We start from the raw sequence: 18402 nt of genomic DNA, 5'->3' as shown, positions 1-18402 counted from the left end.
CGGATAACAAGACATTCGCAAGTGCATCGGAGGACAAAACGGTATGCGTGTGGAAGAGGGAGACAGGAAAAATAGCCCTTGGACCACTCCAAGTGGGTGGTGATGCATATGTAAACTCGGTGTCGTACTCCCCGGATGGGACAAAACTAGCAGCAGGCACAGAGAAGCACATCATTATTTGGAATTCAGCAAGTGGAGAAGAGTTGCTAAAATTAGAACAGCCGGCATGGCGAGTCGCATTCACTCCGGATGGTCTCCGTCTCATCAGTGGAAACCTGAGAGACATCCGAATATCAGATGCTACCACTGGAGACATCATCAAACAGTTCGACGCGCATACTACCGAATCCTTTTTATCACTAGCCATCGCTCCCAGTGGCACCAAATTAGCCACCACATCACACGACAAGACGACACGGTTCTTTGACTTGACCACTTTCGAACCCATCGGCGAGCCACTCGAGCACCCTGATCCAGTCTGGTGTGTGGCATTTTCCGAGGACAGCAAACTCATCGCGACTGGCTGTCAGGACGGACATGTTCGCACATGGACAATTCCTCTGAGCGAGTCAGAGAAGGAGCTCCAACAGGCGAGCCAATCATCACGTCATATCATACTTCACGCCCGCTGACCTGTCATATAGTCCACTCAGAAAATTCTCGAGGTACGCCGCTTTCACGCTCGTTGTTTTGTACAATCCCTAATTTCAGTCCTACAGAAAACCATCCCAGATCCGCGGCTTCGCCTAAAATGCACTCCAATAGCGACTAATAGATTCTTCGATGATGTAAGTCCATATGATACAGTAGATCTGATGCACGTCTCACCATCCTTTGACAGTTTGATCCAACTGCACGCAACAATCGCATCGGCACTACGCGCAATGCCAAAGGTTCCAAAATCAAAAACATGATACATCGTATCTTTTCTCGCTCCTCCGCTTCCCAGGACCATACTCCTCACCGGCACCCACGGGGGTTTCCCTTTGTGGATATCTTTGCAACGCGAGGCAAATATGTAAGCTTTCCTGACTTTTGACACCCACCTAGTGACGTTGATATTGTCTCGCAGCGCACCGCTAATGCTCACAGTGGAAAAAGGGACAAGTTGTTGCGGCTACAACGTCCTCCTCGCAAGCAAGCCCACGCTGGTGCCTCGAGCAGCAGCATGCCACCAGCGGGGACGTCCAATGTGGTCAATGAAACTGGGCCAGCAACGTTGCAGACCGGAAGTACCAGTCCCTCCTCTCCACTAGATGTCGCACATGCCCCACACAGCAGCTGCTTTGCGGTTCTCGCAATGTGCCTCCCATGTTTATCACGATCCACTTCAGGTTCCTGCTAGGCTTCTTGTCCCTTCTGAGTATTTTTATTGGGGTAGATGTTACCACATGTATTGGAAGATACTAATTCGATAATGTTCCTGGTAAAGGACTACCATCGTATGCAGCATTCTCTTGTTCAGCTGATTAGATACCACTTATTTGCCGGTAATACCTGGACTGCTTGCGCTAACAGAGCAAACAATGGGCCAGGTAAAATTGACGCGGTCGTGACGCGCCTGTGATGCGGAGATATCCTGCACTTGCAGATGAAGATAGGTCTATTGCTGAGTTTTCCTTGCTGTTTGGATTCCACACCGTTCTTCGTGGACAGTAAACTGAAGGCAATTTCCGCTGCATGCAGCGCATGCAGACACACTCAATGGTTGCCAAGGACTGACACAGTACTTGACCTGGGAACAGATCTGTTTGCTCACAGCCAATTATATACGGCATTGTCCAGGGTGAGAACACGAAGAGATATGCTGTTTGCAGAGACAAACGAAGAACAGAACTGTGTGAATATTGTGTTTCCTCACTTGCTACATACCGTAAATACAATTTGGTGTCGAAGAACAGACCAATCGCGAAGGCGTCACGGTGTCCTTGTTATAAATGTAAAATGTAATAATGAAATATGTCGGATTAGTGGAATATGTGCGTTGTTCACCTTTTTCCGACATCATAAACGTTCTTCAAAAGGTGGCAACTTGTGGGTAAATACGACCAAATATACATTTCATTAGTGCCGAATTTGAAATGATTTTCAAATTTCCCATGCCAATGTCATTTTGATTTTCGAGCATGTCCACATATGTGTAGCGTTCTGTTCGAAGTTAACTTCTTACTATGTAGCTATATAATCACGCACATTTGCTATATAACGTATGTCGACTGACCTCTCTAACACACTAAGCCATGTTTGCTACCGTTCTGGTGCTTGCTCTGCCGTTCTGCGCTGCAGAGTCTGCATCCAGTTATGCAGGATCAACCGTCGTCGATTCTTATCCTCCCCCCGGTGCTACCAACACCGCTATTGACGCTTACTTCCCGGATGCATCTCAAGTCGGTTATGCAGGTCCAACGCCTAGTGGGTGTTAATGCTAATTGTATTTCCCATGTTCTAATCAAAAATATTCAGCTGGTGCTGAACCTGCGGCCATCGTCACTGCCATCCCGTTCTCTAAGGTCGAAAACATATTTCCCTTGTCGAGGCCCAACTCTGCAGACGGCGCAGACAGCAATTTCAATGTGACGCGTCACTGGGGCAACTTGTCGCCCATGTACTCCGTAGAGTCATTTGGACTTCCTGACGCATCCCCCATCATCCCAGAAGGGTGTGGCCTCAATGCAGTGCATCTCTTGATGCGCCACGGCGCCCGCTATCCAACTTCTGGCTCCGGACCTTCTCAGTTCGCCTCTGACATTCATGCTGCTGCAATGAAAGACGGCTTTAGTGCCACTGATGATTTGGAATTCTTGGCAACCTGGACATATAAGTTGGGCGCGGAGATCTTGACGCCTTTTGGCCGCGAATCCCTGTACGTTGGCTCTTCTTTGCGATGCTTCCACTGACGCTCTCCTCCGTCAGCTTTAGCAACGGGGTTGCCTTTCGCTATAGATATGGCCAGTTGCTTAATGGCTTCACGGACCTCCCAGTATTCCGCACTACTTCCGAAGGTTTGTTTGCATCGAACATTTATTTCATAATGCGCTCTGATGGTTGGCTTATATCGTATAGATCGCATGGTGGATTCTGCGTAAGCAATTGATTCATATTTTTGCGTGCGCTGCGCCTCATGATACTACTATTGGTAGCCTGAACTTTGCTGCAGGCTTTTTTGACGTCAGAACTTACAAGACCGACTATCATCAGGAGATCATCATCGAGGAGAACAACTTCAACAACACCCTAGCTCCTTATGATGTGTGCCCCAACGCCAACTCGGAGGATATCGGATACTTCGGTGGCACCCAGGCCAGTAAATGGGCGGATATCTATCTCAAAGATGCTCGAAGGCGCTTGCAACCAATGATCCAAGGATTGAATTTGACCATCTCACTATTGGTTGACATGCAAGAACTGTGCGCTTATGAGGTAATCCCATCCTTTGACGCGGTCTTCATGGATTTGTGACATGCTGCAGACGGTGGCCCTTGGATATTCCAAGTTTTGCGAGCTTTTCACTGAGGAAGAATGGGAAGGATTTGAGTACTACAATGGTATGTTCCCTCAAATTATCCTTGCTGATCTCAGCGGGGATCTCTATTTGCAGATCTTGGTGAGTACTACATTGAGCGGTAAACTTGTAGCCTGAGCGACTGTTGACTTCGTTGTGAACAAAGATTTCTGGTACAGCAATGGACCAGGCAATCCAACAGCGGCAGCGCAGGGCCTTGGCTATGTCCAGGAGCTAGTGTCGCGTCTCACCCACACTCCCATCGATGTCTGGAACAGCAGCACCAACAGCACTCTTGATTCGAGCAACATCACATTCCCTCTTAATCAACCTATATATGTTGACGCTTCCCACGACACGGTCATCTCCTGTAGTATGTTGTCACTGCCTTCTTTTCCAATGCAAGACTACTGACGAAAGGGCTCAGTCGTCACTGCTCTGAACTTTACTAGTCTAGCTGCAACTGGTCCTCTCCCAACCGACCATATACCCCCTCACCGTGTACGCGTTCTCATGAACCACCGCTTGTCACTATTTCTGACGGGTCACATCAGTCTTACATTTCTAGCCAGATCGCACCTTTCGCCAGCCAGCTTGTAGCGCAGGTGATCAGTTGCCCAGCCTCGGAGGAGCCAACTCATATCCGGTTCCTTCTGAACGATGGGGTGGTGCCACTGACGGGCATTCATGGTTGCACAGAAGATTCGAACGGTCTTTGTGCGCTACCCAGCTTTATCAGCGGGATGCATGAACGAATCGGGCAGATCAACTACGCGCATGATTGCTTCGCCAATTATACTATGCCCAATCCCGACAATATCATCGACGGAAGATACCCTAGTCAAAAGGATGATTGGATATTTGGTCGTATATACCTACAAGTGGCAACCTTTTGCAGAATGCTTATGATGTCGGGGAAAAGGTAAACGATGCGCATTTCATACCAATCCATTTTTGACCGACAGATTTCGATGTTACATGTACTGTGATGTGCAACTGCATTTATATACTGTTGCGCAAAGGGACTGCTTCCCACCATCAGAATGATATGTCCGAATAAGAACGCAGATGAGTGGTGAGCGGTGTGGAGCTCATGTGGAACACGTACATGGGGGTCACGCGAATTACTTGCGCAGGAAACGTTTCACTTTCGAATGTTAGATAACAGACAAGCGCCGCGTCTACCTTTCCAGAACTTTGTGCTTCAATACGGGACTGTCAAACTGTTGCACCCAAGTCCCGCGACGGTGGCGCCTGTCTATCTCAGACAGAGATCCAAGGAGAATGGTCACTGTTCTTTCGTAAACCAAGGAGGCATTGAAAACAGCCTATATATCCAACCTAAAGCATATAAAAGACCTTGCTGAGCCTTTAGATTGCAGAACTTGAAGCTTTTCAACTGCCTGCGGGAACACAAAGCTGATCTGCCTGAGGATATGATGGTACCACAGCCAAATAATATGAACCCATTGATTCATTGCATCCACATGGTCACCTAACATTAGAAGAGCAGTGCGAGAAGATATCTTGATTCCACTATAGGCTGGCCGATACAATGTATCAGCCATGACATGCCGAAGCGCAGTAAAAGCGGTCGCGGCGCCTGCTACAGCCAGGGAAACTTTCTGAAAGAAGCAAGATCGATAGAAAAGAGTAATTGCAAGTCTATACACTAACAGTCTACAGCAAGGCCAACATGGGGATAACTATGCAATGGAGCAAAGCTGCCACTTTCAAGAACCAATGATGTTGGTAGGAACGGACATCTCATTCTCCCTCAGCCTGACCTGGACGGTGTTACTATTACCACGGCCAAACAGTATCAAGCAATTGATTCGTTACATTCATGTTATCACTTATCGGTACAATATACATGCAGGAAGAGATCTCGGGTCAACTGAGTCGAACGTGGCCGGGCCGCCGGGAAATTATAACAGGTTGAGAGTCTTGAGACACAGTAAAAGCGCCCACGGCGCCCACTGAAGAAAGTTCCTGGAAGAAGCGCTGAAGATAATCCGTATACAGGACACCACGTGTATACAGCAAAGGGTTCAGCGCTCAGCGATAGTCAGTATCTTATAAGTTACAGAAGATGCAACTCAACGACTACTCACTATAGCGCATGTAAGCGATTGGTGCGCCCTCAATATTCCTGCTGACCGAGACACCGAACAAGATTGAATGGCGGTCACCACCCGCAAAGCATCCACAAAAGCGCCCGCCCAGCCTGTTGAACTGACACTCAAGGGTCATGAGGAAGTTGTGTACGAAGTAGCTTTCATCCTCGGTACCCATCTCCTTGTCACTGGCTCGGCCGACGAGAGTCTTCGGATGTGGGATCTGGACACAGGGAAACAAGTGGGAGAGCCCTTGTTGGGACACGATGCCAGAGTCTACTCGGTCTCGGCGTCCCCTAATGGACGTTGGATAACGAGTGGAGGATGGAATGGAAGCATCCTGGTCTGGGAAGTTGCGACAAACAACTTGAAAAGAGAGCTCAAAAGATTGCCCATCTCGTTTAAGGGCCATGAGAATGTGGTTCAGGGCATCGTATTTGCACCGGACAACAAGACATTTGCAAGTGCATCAAAGGACAAAACAGTATGCGTGTGGAAGAGGGAGACGGGAAAAATAGTCCTCGGACCGCTCAAAGTGGGCAACATAGCAAACTCGGTATCGTACTCCCCGGATGGGACAAAACTAGCAGCGGGTACAGAGGAGCACATCATCATTTGGAATTCAGCAAGTGGAGAAGAGTTGCTGAAAATAGAACAGCGCGCATTTAGAGTCACATTCACTCCAGATGGTCTCCGTCTCGTCAGTGGAAGCCAGAATGGCATCCGAATATCAGATGCTACCACCGGAGACATCATCAAACAGTTTGACGCGCACACCGAATGGTTTTTATCACTAACCGTTGCTCCTGATGGCACCAAATTCGCCACCACGTCACATGACAAGACGACGCGGTTCTTTAACTTGACCACTTTTGAACCCATTAGCGAGCCACTCGAGCACCCTGATTCAGTCTGGTGCGTGGCATTTTCCGAAGACAGCAAACTCATCGCGACTGGCTGTTACGATGGACATGTTCGTACATGGATAGTCCCTTTGAGCGAGTCAGAAGAACAGCCCCAACAGGTGAGCAAATTTTCTCGTTGTATCATGTTTCACGCCCGCTGACCTGTCATATAGTCCACTCAGAAAATTCTCAATGTACGCTTTCACACTCGTTGTATTGTACAATCCCTAATTTGAGTCCTGCAGAAAACCATCCCAGACCTGCGGCCTCGCCCAAAACACGCTCCAATAGTGACTAGTACATTCTTCGATGATGTAAGTCCATACGATACAGTAGATCTGATGCACGTCTCACTATCCTTTGACAGTTTGATCCAACTGGACGCACCAATCGCGCCACCACTACATGCAACACCAAAGGCTCCAAAATCAAAAACATGATAGATCATATCTTTTCTCGCTCCTCCGTTTCTCAGGACCAAACTCCTCGCCCACGCGGGGCTCCCCTTGTGGACGTCCCTACAACACGAGGCAAATATGTAAGCTTTCCTGACTTTTGGACATTCATCTAGCGACGTTGATATTGTCTCGCAGCGCACCGCTAATGCCCACAGTGGAAAAAGGGACAAGTTGTTGCGGCTACAACGTCCTCCTCGCAACTGGCAAGCTCACACTGGTGCCTCAAGCAGCAGCACGCCACCGGCGGAGACATCCCATGTGGTCAATGAAACTGCGCCAGCAACGTTGCAGACTGGAAGTACCAGACCCTCTTCCCCACTAGACGTCGCACATGCCCCACACAGCAGCTGCTTTGCAGCTCTCGCAAGGTGCCTCCCATGTTTATCACGATTTGCTCCAGGTTCCTGCTAGGCTTCTTGTCCCTTCTGAGCATTTTTATTGGAGTAGATGTTACTGCATGTATTGGAAAGATACTTATGCAATTCGATGATGTTCCCGGAGAAGGACTACCATCGTACGCAGCATTCTCTTGTTTAGCTGAATAGATACCACTTATTTGCCACTGTGTCAGTCGTACCCGGACTGCTTGTGCTAACAGAGCAAACAATGGGCCAGGTGAAATTGACGCGGTCGTGACGCGGCTATGATGCGGAGGTATCCTGCACTTGCAGGTCTATTGCCGAATTGTCCTTGCTGCTTGGTGTACTGATAGTTGCAGTAGCCACTTGCAAAATTGATAATCGTCGGTGGGGGCAGAGCCTCACTGGTTCGCATCACTACCAAACTCGCTTCCACATCACGAGGTACACCTCATTAGTGCCGAATTTGAAATTATCATGATTCTCAAATTTCAAATGCCAACTATATTTGAGTTTTCGAGCGGTGTTCTGTTCGAAGTTACATAACTTCTTACTGGCTATTTTTGCTATATAAAGTATGTCGATTGACCTCTCTAACTCATCAAGCCATGCTTGCTACCGTTCTGTTGCTTGCTCTGCCGTTCTGTGCTGCAGAGTCCGCATCCAGTTATGCAGGATCAACCGTCGTTGATTCTTATCCTCCCCCTGATGCCACCAACACTACTGTTGACGCTTACTTCCCAGATGCATCTCAAGTCGGTTATGCAGGTCCAACGCCCAGTAAATGATAAGGCTAATTACATTTCCTGTGTTCTAATCAAAAAATTCAGCTGGTGCTGAACCTGCGGCCATCGTCACTGCCATCCCGTTCTCTAAGGTCGAAAACATATTTCCCTTGTCGAGGCCGAATTCAGCAGATGGCGCAGACAGCAATTTCAATGTGACGCGTCACTGGGGCAACTTGTCGCCCTTCTACTCTGTGGAGTCATTTGGTCTTCCTGACGCATCCCCCGTCATCCCAGAAGGGTGTGGCCTCAATGCTGTGCATCTCTTGATGCGCCACGGTGCCCGCTATCCAACTTCTGGCTCCGGACTTTCTCAGTTCGCGTCTGACATTCATGCTGCTGCAGTGAAAGAGGGCTTTAACGCCACTGGTGATTTGAAATTTTTGGCAACCTGGACGTATAAGTTGGGCGCGGAGATCTTGACGCCTTTCGGCCGCGAATCGCTGTACGTTGGCTCTTCTTTGCGATGCTTCCACTGACGCTCTCCTCCGTCAGCTTTAGCATCGGGGTTGCCTTCCGCTACAGATATGGCCAGTTGCTTAATGGGTTCACGGACCTCCCAGTATTCCGTACTACTTCCGAAGGTTTGCCTGCATCGAACGTTTGTTTCATCTGATGGTTTTCTTATGTCATATAGATCGCATGGTAGATTCTGCGTAAGCAATTGATTCACATTCTATGTGCTGCGCCTCATGATGTTATTGGTAGCCTGAACTTTGCTGCAGGCTTTTTTGACGTCAGAACTTACGAGACCGACTATCACCAGGAGATCATCATCGAGGAGAACAACTTCAACAACACCCTAGCTCCTTATGATGTGTGCCCCAACGCCAATTCGGAGGATATCGGTTATTTCGGTGGCACCCAGGCCAGCAAATGGGCGGATATCTATCTCAAAGATGCTCAAACGCGCTTGCAACCAATGCTCCAAGGATTTAATTTGACCATCTCACGGTTAGTTTACATGCAGCAAATGTGCGCTTATGAGGTAATCTCATCCTTTTCACAATCTTTATGGTTTTTTCTTCTGAAAACCTGCAGACTGTGGCCCTCGGATATTCCAAGTTTTGCGACCTTTTTACTGAGGAAGAATGGGAAGGATTCGAGTACTACAACGGTATGTTCCCTCAAATGATTCTTGCTGAGCTCGGCGGTGATCTCTATTTGCAGATCTTGGTGAGTACATTGAGTGGTAAACTTGTAGCCTGAGCGACTGTTGACTTCGTTGTGAACCAAGATTTCTGGTACAGCAATGGACCAGGGAATCCAACAGCGGCAGCGCAGGGCCTTGGCTATGTCCAGGAGCTAGTGTCGCGTCTCACTCACACTCCCATCAATGTCTGGAACAGCAGCACCAACAGCACTCTTGATTCGAGCAACATCACATTCCCTCTTAATCAACCTATATATGTTGACGCTTCCCACGACACGGTCATCTCCTGTAGTATGTTGTCACTGCCTTCTTTTCCAATGCAAGACTACTGACGAAAGGGCTCAGTCGTCACTGCTCTGAACTTTACTAGTCTAGCTGCGACTGGTCCTCTTCCAACCGACCATATACCCCCTCACCGTGTACGCGTTCTCATGAACCACCGCTTGTCTCTATTTCTGACGAGTCAATCAGTCTTACATCTCTAGCCAGATCGCACCTTTTGCCAGCCAGCTTGTAGCCCAGGTGCTCAGTTGCCCAGCCTCAGAGGAGCCTACTCATATTCGGTTCCTTCTGAACGATGGGGTGGTACCACTGACGGGCATTCATGGTTGCACAGAAGATTCGAATGGTCTCTGCGCGCTGGCCAGCTTTATCAGCGGAATGCATGAACGAATTGGGGAAATCAACTACGCGCATGATTGCTTCGCCAATTATACTATGCCTAATCCCGACAACATCATCGATGGAAGATACCCCAGTTAAAAGGATGGATGAGTATTTGGTTGTATGTACGTACCCATCAGTTGACACCTTTTGGATAACGTTTATGATGTCGGGAAAAGGTAAATGACGCGCATTTCGTACCAATACGTTTCTGACCGACAGTTACATGTACTGTGCGACCGCATTTATACACTGTTGCGCAGATGGATGGTGAGCGGTGTGGAGCTCATGTGGAGCACGTACATGGGGGTCACATGAATTGATTGCGCAGGCAACGTTTCACTTTAGAATGCCAGATGACAGTCATGTGCACGTGCCACGTCTACCTTTCCAGAACTTTGTGCTTCAATACAGGACTGTCAAATAACTGTTGCACCCTTGATTAGCAAGTCCCGCGACGGCGGCGGCTGTCTATCTCAGACAGAGATCCAAGGAGAATGGTCACTGTTATCTCGTAAACCAAGGAGGCATTGAAAACAGCCTATCCAACCTAAAGCATATAAAAGACCTTGCTGAACCTCCAAATGGCAGAATTCGAAGCTTTCCAACTGCCCGCGGGAACACAAACTTGAAGCTGGTCTGCCTGTGGATATGATGGTACCACAGCCAAATAATATGAACCCATTGATTCATTGCATCCATATGGTAACCTAACATTAGAAGAACGATGCGAGCTTAAGATATCTTGGTTCGACTATCGATAGGCCGGCCGACAAATTGTATCAGCCACGACATGTCGAAGCCAGATGCGAACGAGTCATCAAATTCGATGGTGATAAGGACAAATACCACTCGAACATGGAAATCTATAACAGATGGATTCACGCGATGAATACGAGACTTAAATTTGATAGGCTCCTTACCGACTCTAAGAGGTACGGTAGAAAGGCAATTCAAGCCGATAAGGTTCTCAAGAGTCAAGACTTGGAGCGGTCTCCTTCTAAACGAAGACAACCTTCCGGACAATTGGGTCCGCCAATCAGGGGTTTTAGTGAGTATGGTGCCTCGCCGCCCTCCGGGACGGAAGAAATAATTCTGAGGTACTGTGTCTCACACTGCTACAAAGTGTACATAAAGTATTTCCTCTGGGTGACTACACACGGGTGCAAACCGACCTAAACGTATCCTTTCGGGCTGACCTTGTCAGTTGCTACTGCCAGATAACATCGTTCCACCAAAAAAAAAGAAAAAAAACTTCTGAACCCTCCGCTTGAAAGCTGACAGCTACTTTCATATTACCCTTGAATGGCACTCTGCCTGGACAGTCTGCAATTAAAGGCGAGAGTCCAATGATGCTGCGGAACCCTTGGCTTATCAGTTGTCTCCAGTCTGAGCTCAAACACGCTACTTCTACAGTATACTTTACAGTTCCCTTGCTTCCGTTCGCTCAGTCTAGATGGTGGATATATGTATGTATGTATCTTGATCGAACCTTTACTCTGCTATCCATACGTCGCATGATGGGCTCAAACAGATCATTGCAAGGACGCAAACTCGTTGCACAATTTACACTCGCATGAGCGATGGTGCAGCTCCGATCAACGTATGTATGGATGCAACGTCGGAATGCCGTGGTTCATGGCATTAACAGTCAGCTCCGGATCTTTAATTCTCTACTCCGGGTCCCCGCTCGGCACACCTCATCTTCTGGCTATGTTCATTCGCGATAGAGGAACCACGAGTCCGCGCGATTTATTCCTGTTCCGTGGCCCAGATGGATGAAAGCGCATCTGAGCAACGATGAGTTACAGTCATCTCAGACAAAGGGATTTTGCGAACACGTAGAATCAACTGTCTGGGCATCAAGGGTCGGGTTCATTACTAGATGTGCCGAGTAATTGCAGCTTGCTACTCGGTACGAGTGTGGGTGAGCAGATCACCGACTTCAAGTAGTGATACAACGAGAAATAGGTTTGTCTACATAAACCTCGTCTAAATATACTTTGAGACGCCATGACTAAAATAAATACGACGGATCCTCGACCAAACATCTCCTGCATGCGGAACACTCGGCAACCATTTCCTAGACAGTGCTGCTAGTTGGTACATGCACATGCTCCTGGAAGACGATTGAATTCATGCTAGTTTCTGCGTCGGATTCGGCCACGAGTTTAGCGTTAAATTGTCGAACACTAAGAATGAGGCGTGGTCCCAGCAGAAACATCTGCACGGACAATAAAATATTCATAGCACCAAAGAGTATCTCAACTCCGATGTAATTCAAATTCTACAGAAATGATGAGCAGTGGTCACATGTAGATGTCAGTGACATGTTGGCGCACCTCGAGCTCTGGAGAGGTATCAATAAGCTGGAGGCAAGAGACACCAGCAAAGCTAGCACGTGCAGAACTTGAGCAGAAAACGATAAGCACATTCGCATTACAAGCTCACCTTGCAAAATAAAGCACGTGAGATTCCGTCAGCACTCTGAAGCAGTCCCCCATGGTCGATCCTGTCAATGGGTTGAGTCGTCGCAGGTCACGGAAGTGCTTCGCAGCGATCCAGACTGAAAGACACAGTGCGAGGATCTCCCAAATAGTGTTGAGCATCCAGATCATTGATGTAAGAACTTCATCAGATCCGTCAGCGCACATATGAATGCCAGAGAGTATTAGTTCCTCTGATATTTGTCCAATGAGCTGTGTTCTTCAATTCACAAAGTAAAGCTTACCCGCTCCACCAATATAATACTTGTATGCTATTATCACGATTACTCCGCAGGCGGTGTTTACAGCCAGGAAGATTACAACGAGGAAGATAAGCATCCTGCCAGATCTCTGATACATGGCATACAACCGAGCAAGCATGATGGCTTGGATCATATTTCAGTCGAGTTAATATCACTGAGGTATCGCAACCTAGTAACTCACCGCCCAACATGGCAGTTACGACCACATTTGTCCCATTTACTGCATAGATTATGATATTGCCTGAAGCACCCGATTAACGGTCACTCTCGTACTAGGATAAAACGCCCCGACTCACACCTATTGAGTCATTATGTCGAGCCAAGTCCAATGGTAAAATCACACTCACCCCTACAAATGAATGTATTCATTGGATATGAATGAAATGATTGCGGAATACTCACTGCATCTGTCAACGGGACCGACGTATTGGTTCCTGGGTGCCGCCGGTTAGAAGAATCGAACACGGTGCATATGAGACATACCCAGAATCCTAGCACTGGTAATGAGAGATGGGCTATCAGTGCAGCAACTACTTTTTGGCCTCGATTAACATACACAGAATATGGTATCCCAGCATAGCGTATCTAGAACATTTCGAAGTCAGAACAACCGCGAAACATGCCGTGGTATAACATGAGGCACGAACAACTAGGTACAGCACCGTCATAAAAGACCAGTGTTGCGTCTGTCACGAATTCATTGTTTTTCTTCTGATATGGGACTGTGACTCACCCAAATCAGTTCGATCTATGACAGCATTGTTAGCAAGTTGGCTGCTCCGGCGCAATAGCATCAACCCACCTCTTGTCCGAGTGTTAATACTGGAAATATCATGAGAATATCAGCGATTTCAGGACACTGTCCTGCTCACCCCAATCATATACCACTACGATGCCTGCGGCAACTGCGAAGGCACAAGTGGACGTTAGATCAAGACAACACCAAATGATATGACGAACCGATCCAATAGCTGTAAAAAAAACTCAAATCGATCAACGGTAACCAACTGGGATCATTTGAGATTACAGTCATATTGGAGGATGGCGAATGTTGGGAGTGTATAAAGATCTAGTGTTCATATACCAGCATTCAGCGCTCAGCGCTTGTATCACCGAAATCGGCATGGTGGTGATTTGGACATTTGTTCCTTGATTGAATGAAAATAGATTTTCAAACCTCCACCCAGGTGAATTACAAATGTTGATGATATCGGCAACTAGGCACGTATTACTATAGACTTCATCAGGTCTAAGCGTGATTTGTGCACTAAGTAGCTGTGCAAACTGATGAGTACGCCACATTGCTTCTGCACTTACCATTTTTGGCATCCATGTGATACAAAGTCCGATGATGGAGGCACTGTAACTGCTTCACGACCAACATTCATGTTATAAACGCGCCTAGATTGAAAATTCATCTTTCTCCATACGAAGATATGTGCACTGCAGGAACGGATCCGGATATAATCCCTCGACCTCATTTTGGTAATTAAAGCACATGATTATGGTGTATCTCATTGCCATACGTCCACCAAGTTTGCCTCTCACCCACACTCATTCTCTACCAATATGACCATAGTCTCAAACGATCCCACTTTGTGGCCGACCATAAACGGATATCGTTATTCCAGTTATCTTGTAGGTTCGTGCAGAGCTGTTGAATGTTGAAGCTGACTCATTCTAACCTTAGCTGCGGTTTTGCAGTTGCCACTTTTGTTGGAGTGATGTATGATTGGGGTGAGCATGATGATATTAAAGGACTGCTGATATCCTAGAACTATTTCAGCACTTTCGTTCGGACAGGAGGTATGTCAATGCTATGACTGGGGCGGCCATCTCGCTAACAATGGTTTTGTCCTAGGTCGAACTGATCTGGGTGAGTGGAGTATCATGTCAGAGGAACACACATGAATGTACACTGAATTCCAGGGTCAACGCTGGTCCCTAATGACAGTTCTGTATCTCGGTGTATGCGGCTTGTTTGTTGTAGTTTCCATGTTATGCTGACTTGAACGTATCCTAGATGCGCTACCTTGGAATCTTATGTAATGCGTATGTTCGAAAGGTCAAACAATCGATGTCGTATTGATTGTCTACCTCTCATAATCAGTATCACTGTGTGGAGTATGTCTCCTTAGTATATTCGCTGCCGTCGCTTCTCCTAAACAACGGCATAGGCTGTCTTCCAACCATCTCACTAACAGATACGGTGAGTTTTCTGCACATGCCTGCCATCCCCCTTTAATCGGTCGTGGTGTCCTGTAGGGGTCAGTGTGATTCTTTACTAACTTCTTAGTTTATTAATGACTGCTACACTGTACTGCCCCAGATGTGAGTCCATTTGGAGTGTGTGCTACCCGAGGCTTGTCACTGACTGGATTCGTCAGGCGTTATTTCGTACATCGTACAGGAATGGATCAATGTTTTGGTATTTATAATGCTGGGGGGTGAGCTTGGCACCTACAACAGTTATTTCCTTGACTGAAACATGCTGCAAGTCGTCATGATTACTCGGTTATATGCCATGTATGAACGATCCAGAAATATCCTGATATTTCTCAGTGTCATCTTCCTGGCTGACAACATTTTCAATGGAGTGGTCACTCTAATGGTAACCCTACATCTTTCAGGAGGTACGCTTGATTGTGGATAAAAATAAACGTGCATAGTTCTCATTGATGAATACCAGAGGAACTCATTCTTTCTGGCACTCATCAGTGCTCGATTGACTTTGGAGACGATGGCTTGCGTCTGGATCTCATTATTTGGATACTCGGAAGTGTGTGGGAGGTCCTCGCACTATGTCTCGCATTCTGGATTGCTGTAAAACACTTCAGGGAATTGCGACAATATTCGACAGGAAATATTACCGGGGACTGTTTCACGGTACTGCTGAAATCTCACGTGGTCTACTTTGTGAGGTGAGCTCACGGTGTGATTATTATTCCTTTTACTGAAGGTTTGGCGGTGGCAGCTTTCTTGCTGTTTCTTGCTTCCAGCTCATATCTGACTTCTCTCAAGCACTCTCAACGGTAGTATGTCAATCTTTCACTGACCTCTGTATGCGACCATAGCTCATCATTTCTATAGGACCAAAACTCCCTGAAAGCTCAGATTTATTCTGAATTTCTTCAAATTTTCTTAATCGCGCAGATTGGTGTGCTGGGACCACGCCTGATTCTTAGTGTTCGAAAGTATTACGCTGAGCTCGTGGCAGACTCCGATGCGGCAACCGCCATGACCTCGATCGCTTTCCAAGAGCGTGTGCATATATCGACTGGCAACAGTGTGTGATGTTCGGTGAAGTTGACGGTTCTCTGGTACTCTCCAAGGAGCAGGGGAATTTGCTTTTATTTATTCGCGCTTTCGTGATTAAGTTTATTTGGTGTTTTGAATTATATTTCAAGGAGACATACAAAAGTTTTCGTCGTAGTATTTAGTCGAGTGATTTACTGTACACGCTGGTAATGTTTAAACCAATAGGACGTCTAGAAGATCCTACGGGAAATAAGTTTGAGTTCCAGTGCCAGAGATCTCGCAGTATTTGTTTAGTCTGGTGTGTGGCATTTTCCGAGGACAGCAAACTCATCGCGACTGGCTGTAAAGACAGCTATGTTCGCACATCATGGACAGTTCCTCTGGTGGAGTCGGAGAGCGAGCTTCAACATGTGAAAATTTCTCTTCATGCCATGCCTCATGCTGACTCGGACCTGCCATACAGTTCACTGAAAAAATTCTTGAGGTACGCTTTCACGCTTGTTGTTTTGTACGATCCCTAACTTCAGTCCTGCAGAAAACCATCCCACATCAACAGCCGAGACACGCTCCAATACCTACTAATAGGTTTTTTGATGATGCAAGTCCATACGATACAGCTGCATATTTGATGCACGTCTCACCATCCTTTGTCAGTTTGATCCACATCCTCCACCTGGACGTAACAATCCTGCTGCTACCACCACGCACCATGCTGAGGGGTCCTGGATCAAGAACATCATGAACCGTCTCTTTTCCCGCTCCTCCGCTCCCCAGGGCCATACTCATCGCCCACGCAGGATCCCCTCTGTAGACGTCTTCGCGACACGAGGCAAATATGTAAGTCTTCCTCCTTTTGACGCATCTCATGGTTATGACATATAAGAGTATATAACTAGCTCATATCACGTCCTCCTCGCAAGCAAGACCGCGCCGGTGCTTCAAGCAGTAGCACGCCGCTGGCGGTGACATCCAATGTGGTTGCTGAAACTACGCCAGCAACGTTGCAGACCGGAAATACCAGTGCAACTGATAATCCTCCTTCCCCGTTGGATCTTGAACATGTCCCAGACATCAGCTGCTTTGCAGCTCTCACAAGGTGCTTCCCGCGTCTTTCACGTACTCGACGAATAAGTTCTGCTACTCCCCACACCCGCTGAGCGGCCTCTCCTATCCGAACCTTTCATTGCCATAGATACAACTGCCACATTTGTGTTCTTTCAGATACTTATGCAAATCAATGTTACTCCCGATAAACGACTGCAATTGTACTATGATATACAACATTCATAGATGTTCGGAATGGTATTTTCTCTTCATCCTCCTACCGGGAACTCTGGACAGAATGCGAAAACAGCAGCCAAGACTCTGATCTCGCACGCCTACACCACCTTGGACTATGAAACGACCGCGGTTTTGATGACCTGGTCGGTGCCATCGACATCCCCGCAATCTCGACTAAAGCACGACCTAGATCTTAACGAATCCACTAGAGAGCACTACACAACCACCCCGGCTTAATGAAGGAAGGCCAAATTGGTATGTCCGATAATTACTGTTCATATCTCAACGTTTTCCATGTTGGCTTAGCATCATCAGCCCGAGTCCCAACAATCTGATACAGTTGCATGACTTGTATGATGCCGTTGCCAACGGTGACCAGGGCATAGATGTTGTCGGCGAGAACCATTCTGTAAGTACTGGTGCAGTGATGTTCACGAGTCACAGTATTGGAAGGACAAAGTTCATTCATCATACAGACTAGTCAGTAAGAGCACAATGATGGACAGAAGCTCGTTTCATACTCCTCGGTCTGCAGCCAGCGTTCTCTGTTCAGTGGTGATCAAAAGGGATGCTTCTTCCATCGGACGCTCCACTCATAGTTCACCGCCCACCCGGAGACTCTGCAACAGTCCTTAAACAGTTCGACGCCCACGCTATATCGATAGCAGTTTGTATGCTTAGCCTCGCGCGTATATGGGCCAGTTCAGCATTTCTCGCTCCGTGTCCGCATGGCGGCCAAACTTGTAAGGAATCAATTGGCTTGCAGCGCTCAGGAGAAACTACGCAATGGAGCAAAGCTGTCACTTTCAAGACCCAATTATGCTGGCAGGAACGAACATCTCATTCTCCCTCGGCCTGACCTGGAGGTACCATTACCACAGCCAACTAGTATCAAACGATTAATTCGTACATTCATGTTATCACTTATCAGCACAAGATAAATGTAAGAAGAGATCTCGGGTCGACTGACTCAGACGTGGCCAGGAAATTATATCAGTTACGACAGTTGAACGTTGAAACACAGTAAAAGCGGCCACGGCGCCTACTAAAGAAAACTCCTGGAAGAAGCGCTGAAGATGATCCGTATGCAGGACACCACGTGTCTACAGCAAAGCTGACATCAGGGTTCAGGCCTCAGGGATAGTCAGTATCTTACAGAAGATGCAACTTAA

At 47.3% G+C, this 18402-nt stretch overlaps 5 protein-coding genes across 5 annotated transcripts; 4 read left to right on the top strand and 1 right to left on the bottom strand.

Annotated features, from left to right (window-relative positions):
* The first annotated feature begins 2106 nt into the window (after positions 1 to 2106).
* Positions 2107 to 4675, top strand: HD556DRAFT_1291397 (histidine phosphatase superfamily). Its single transcript, XM_041299391.1, has 9 exons — positions 2107 to 2412; positions 2464 to 2863; positions 2914 to 3002; positions 3064 to 3082; positions 3141 to 3420; positions 3470 to 3545; positions 3642 to 3875; positions 3930 to 4003; positions 4057 to 4675. The coding sequence occupies exons 1-9, from the start codon at positions 2241 to 2243 to the stop codon at positions 4426 to 4428; spliced, it is 1716 nt and encodes a 571-aa protein (XP_041160919.1). The 5' UTR covers positions 2107 to 2240; the 3' UTR covers positions 4429 to 4675.
* A 3274-nt stretch (positions 4676 to 7949) lies between these two features.
* HD556DRAFT_1474392 (histidine phosphatase superfamily) lies at positions 7950 to 10274 on the top strand (the record flags this gene model as incomplete). Its single annotated transcript, XM_041308501.1, has 10 exons — positions 7950 to 8121; positions 8172 to 8571; positions 8622 to 8710; positions 8764 to 8782; positions 8835 to 9114; positions 9168 to 9243; positions 9297 to 9302; positions 9364 to 9570; positions 9625 to 9698; positions 9751 to 10274. The coding sequence occupies 10 exons, from the start codon at positions 7950 to 7952 to the stop codon at positions 10039 to 10041; spliced, it is 1614 nt and encodes a 537-aa protein (XP_041160918.1). The 3' UTR covers positions 10042 to 10274.
* A 333-nt stretch (positions 10275 to 10607) lies between these two features.
* Positions 10608 to 11050, top strand: HD556DRAFT_1367679 (uncharacterized protein). The gene is given in 3 exon segments (XM_041302844.1): positions 10608 to 10808; positions 10866 to 10905; positions 10922 to 11050. 3 exon segments carry the CDS (start codon positions 10801 to 10803, stop codon positions 11033 to 11035), a joined length of 162 nt encoding a protein of 53 aa, XP_041160917.1. The 5' UTR covers positions 10608 to 10800; the 3' UTR covers positions 11036 to 11050.
* Positions 11051 to 12025: 975 nt separating this feature from the next.
* On the bottom strand, positions 12026 to 13724 carry HD556DRAFT_1442663 (uncharacterized protein; the record flags this gene model as incomplete). The annotated part of the gene is made up of 14 exons (XM_041306490.1): positions 12026 to 12229; positions 12285 to 12336; positions 12394 to 12622; positions 12674 to 12814; positions 12873 to 12932; positions 12990 to 13040; positions 13094 to 13125; positions 13175 to 13182; positions 13248 to 13276; positions 13335 to 13377; positions 13425 to 13439; positions 13494 to 13513; positions 13564 to 13596; positions 13652 to 13724. The coding sequence occupies 14 exons, from the start codon at positions 13722 to 13724 to the stop codon at positions 12026 to 12028; spliced, it is 990 nt and encodes a 329-aa protein (XP_041160916.1).
* Positions 13725 to 14476: 752 nt separating this feature from the next.
* HD556DRAFT_1367618 (uncharacterized protein) lies at positions 14477 to 16029 on the top strand. The gene is made up of 11 exons (XM_041302843.1): positions 14477 to 14497; positions 14553 to 14567; positions 14621 to 14659; positions 14715 to 14743; positions 14802 to 14815; positions 14869 to 14901; positions 15079 to 15138; positions 15190 to 15324; positions 15381 to 15612; positions 15666 to 15726; positions 15782 to 16029. Exons 3-11 carry the CDS (start codon positions 14639 to 14641, stop codon positions 15983 to 15985), a joined length of 789 nt encoding a protein of 262 aa, XP_041160915.1. The 5' UTR covers positions 14477 to 14497; positions 14553 to 14567; positions 14621 to 14638; the 3' UTR covers positions 15986 to 16029.
* The last annotated feature ends 2373 nt before the right edge of the window (positions 16030 to 18402 follow it).

Source organism: Suillus plorans (assembly GCF_016647745.1).
Source record: "Suillus plorans strain S12 chromosome Unknown HD556scaffold_24, whole genome shotgun sequence".
Lineage (NCBI taxonomy): Eukaryota > Fungi > Basidiomycota > Agaricomycetes > Boletales > Suillaceae > Suillus > Suillus plorans.
The sequence above is the reverse complement of the archived record's forward strand: the minus strand, read 5'-3'. Positions and strand labels throughout refer to the sequence as shown.

Excerpts from the sequence above, each read along its gene's own strand:
- HD556DRAFT_1291397 (XM_041299391.1), top strand. The coding sequence starts at position 2,241 with ATGTTTGCTACCGTTCTGGTGCTTGCTCTGCCGTTCTGCGCTGCAGAG. Across the intron at positions 3,876-3,929 it reads CGACACGGTCATCTCCTGTA|TCGTCACTGCTCTGAACTTT; the intron begins GTATGTTGTCAC and ends GAAAGGGCTCAG. Across the intron at positions 4,004-4,056 it reads ACCATATACCCCCTCACCGT|TCTTACATTTCTAGCCAGAT; the intron begins GTACGCGTTCTC and ends GGGTCACATCAG.
- HD556DRAFT_1367618 (XM_041302843.1), top strand. The coding sequence starts at position 14,639 with ATGACAGTTCTGTATCTCGGT. Across the intron at positions 15,139-15,189 it reads GGTATTTATAATGCTGGGGG|TCGTCATGATTACTCGGTTA; the intron begins GTGAGCTTGGCA and ends ACATGCTGCAAG. Across the intron at positions 15,325-15,380 it reads AACCCTACATCTTTCAGGAG|AGGAACTCATTCTTTCTGGC; the intron begins GTACGCTTGATT and ends GATGAATACCAG.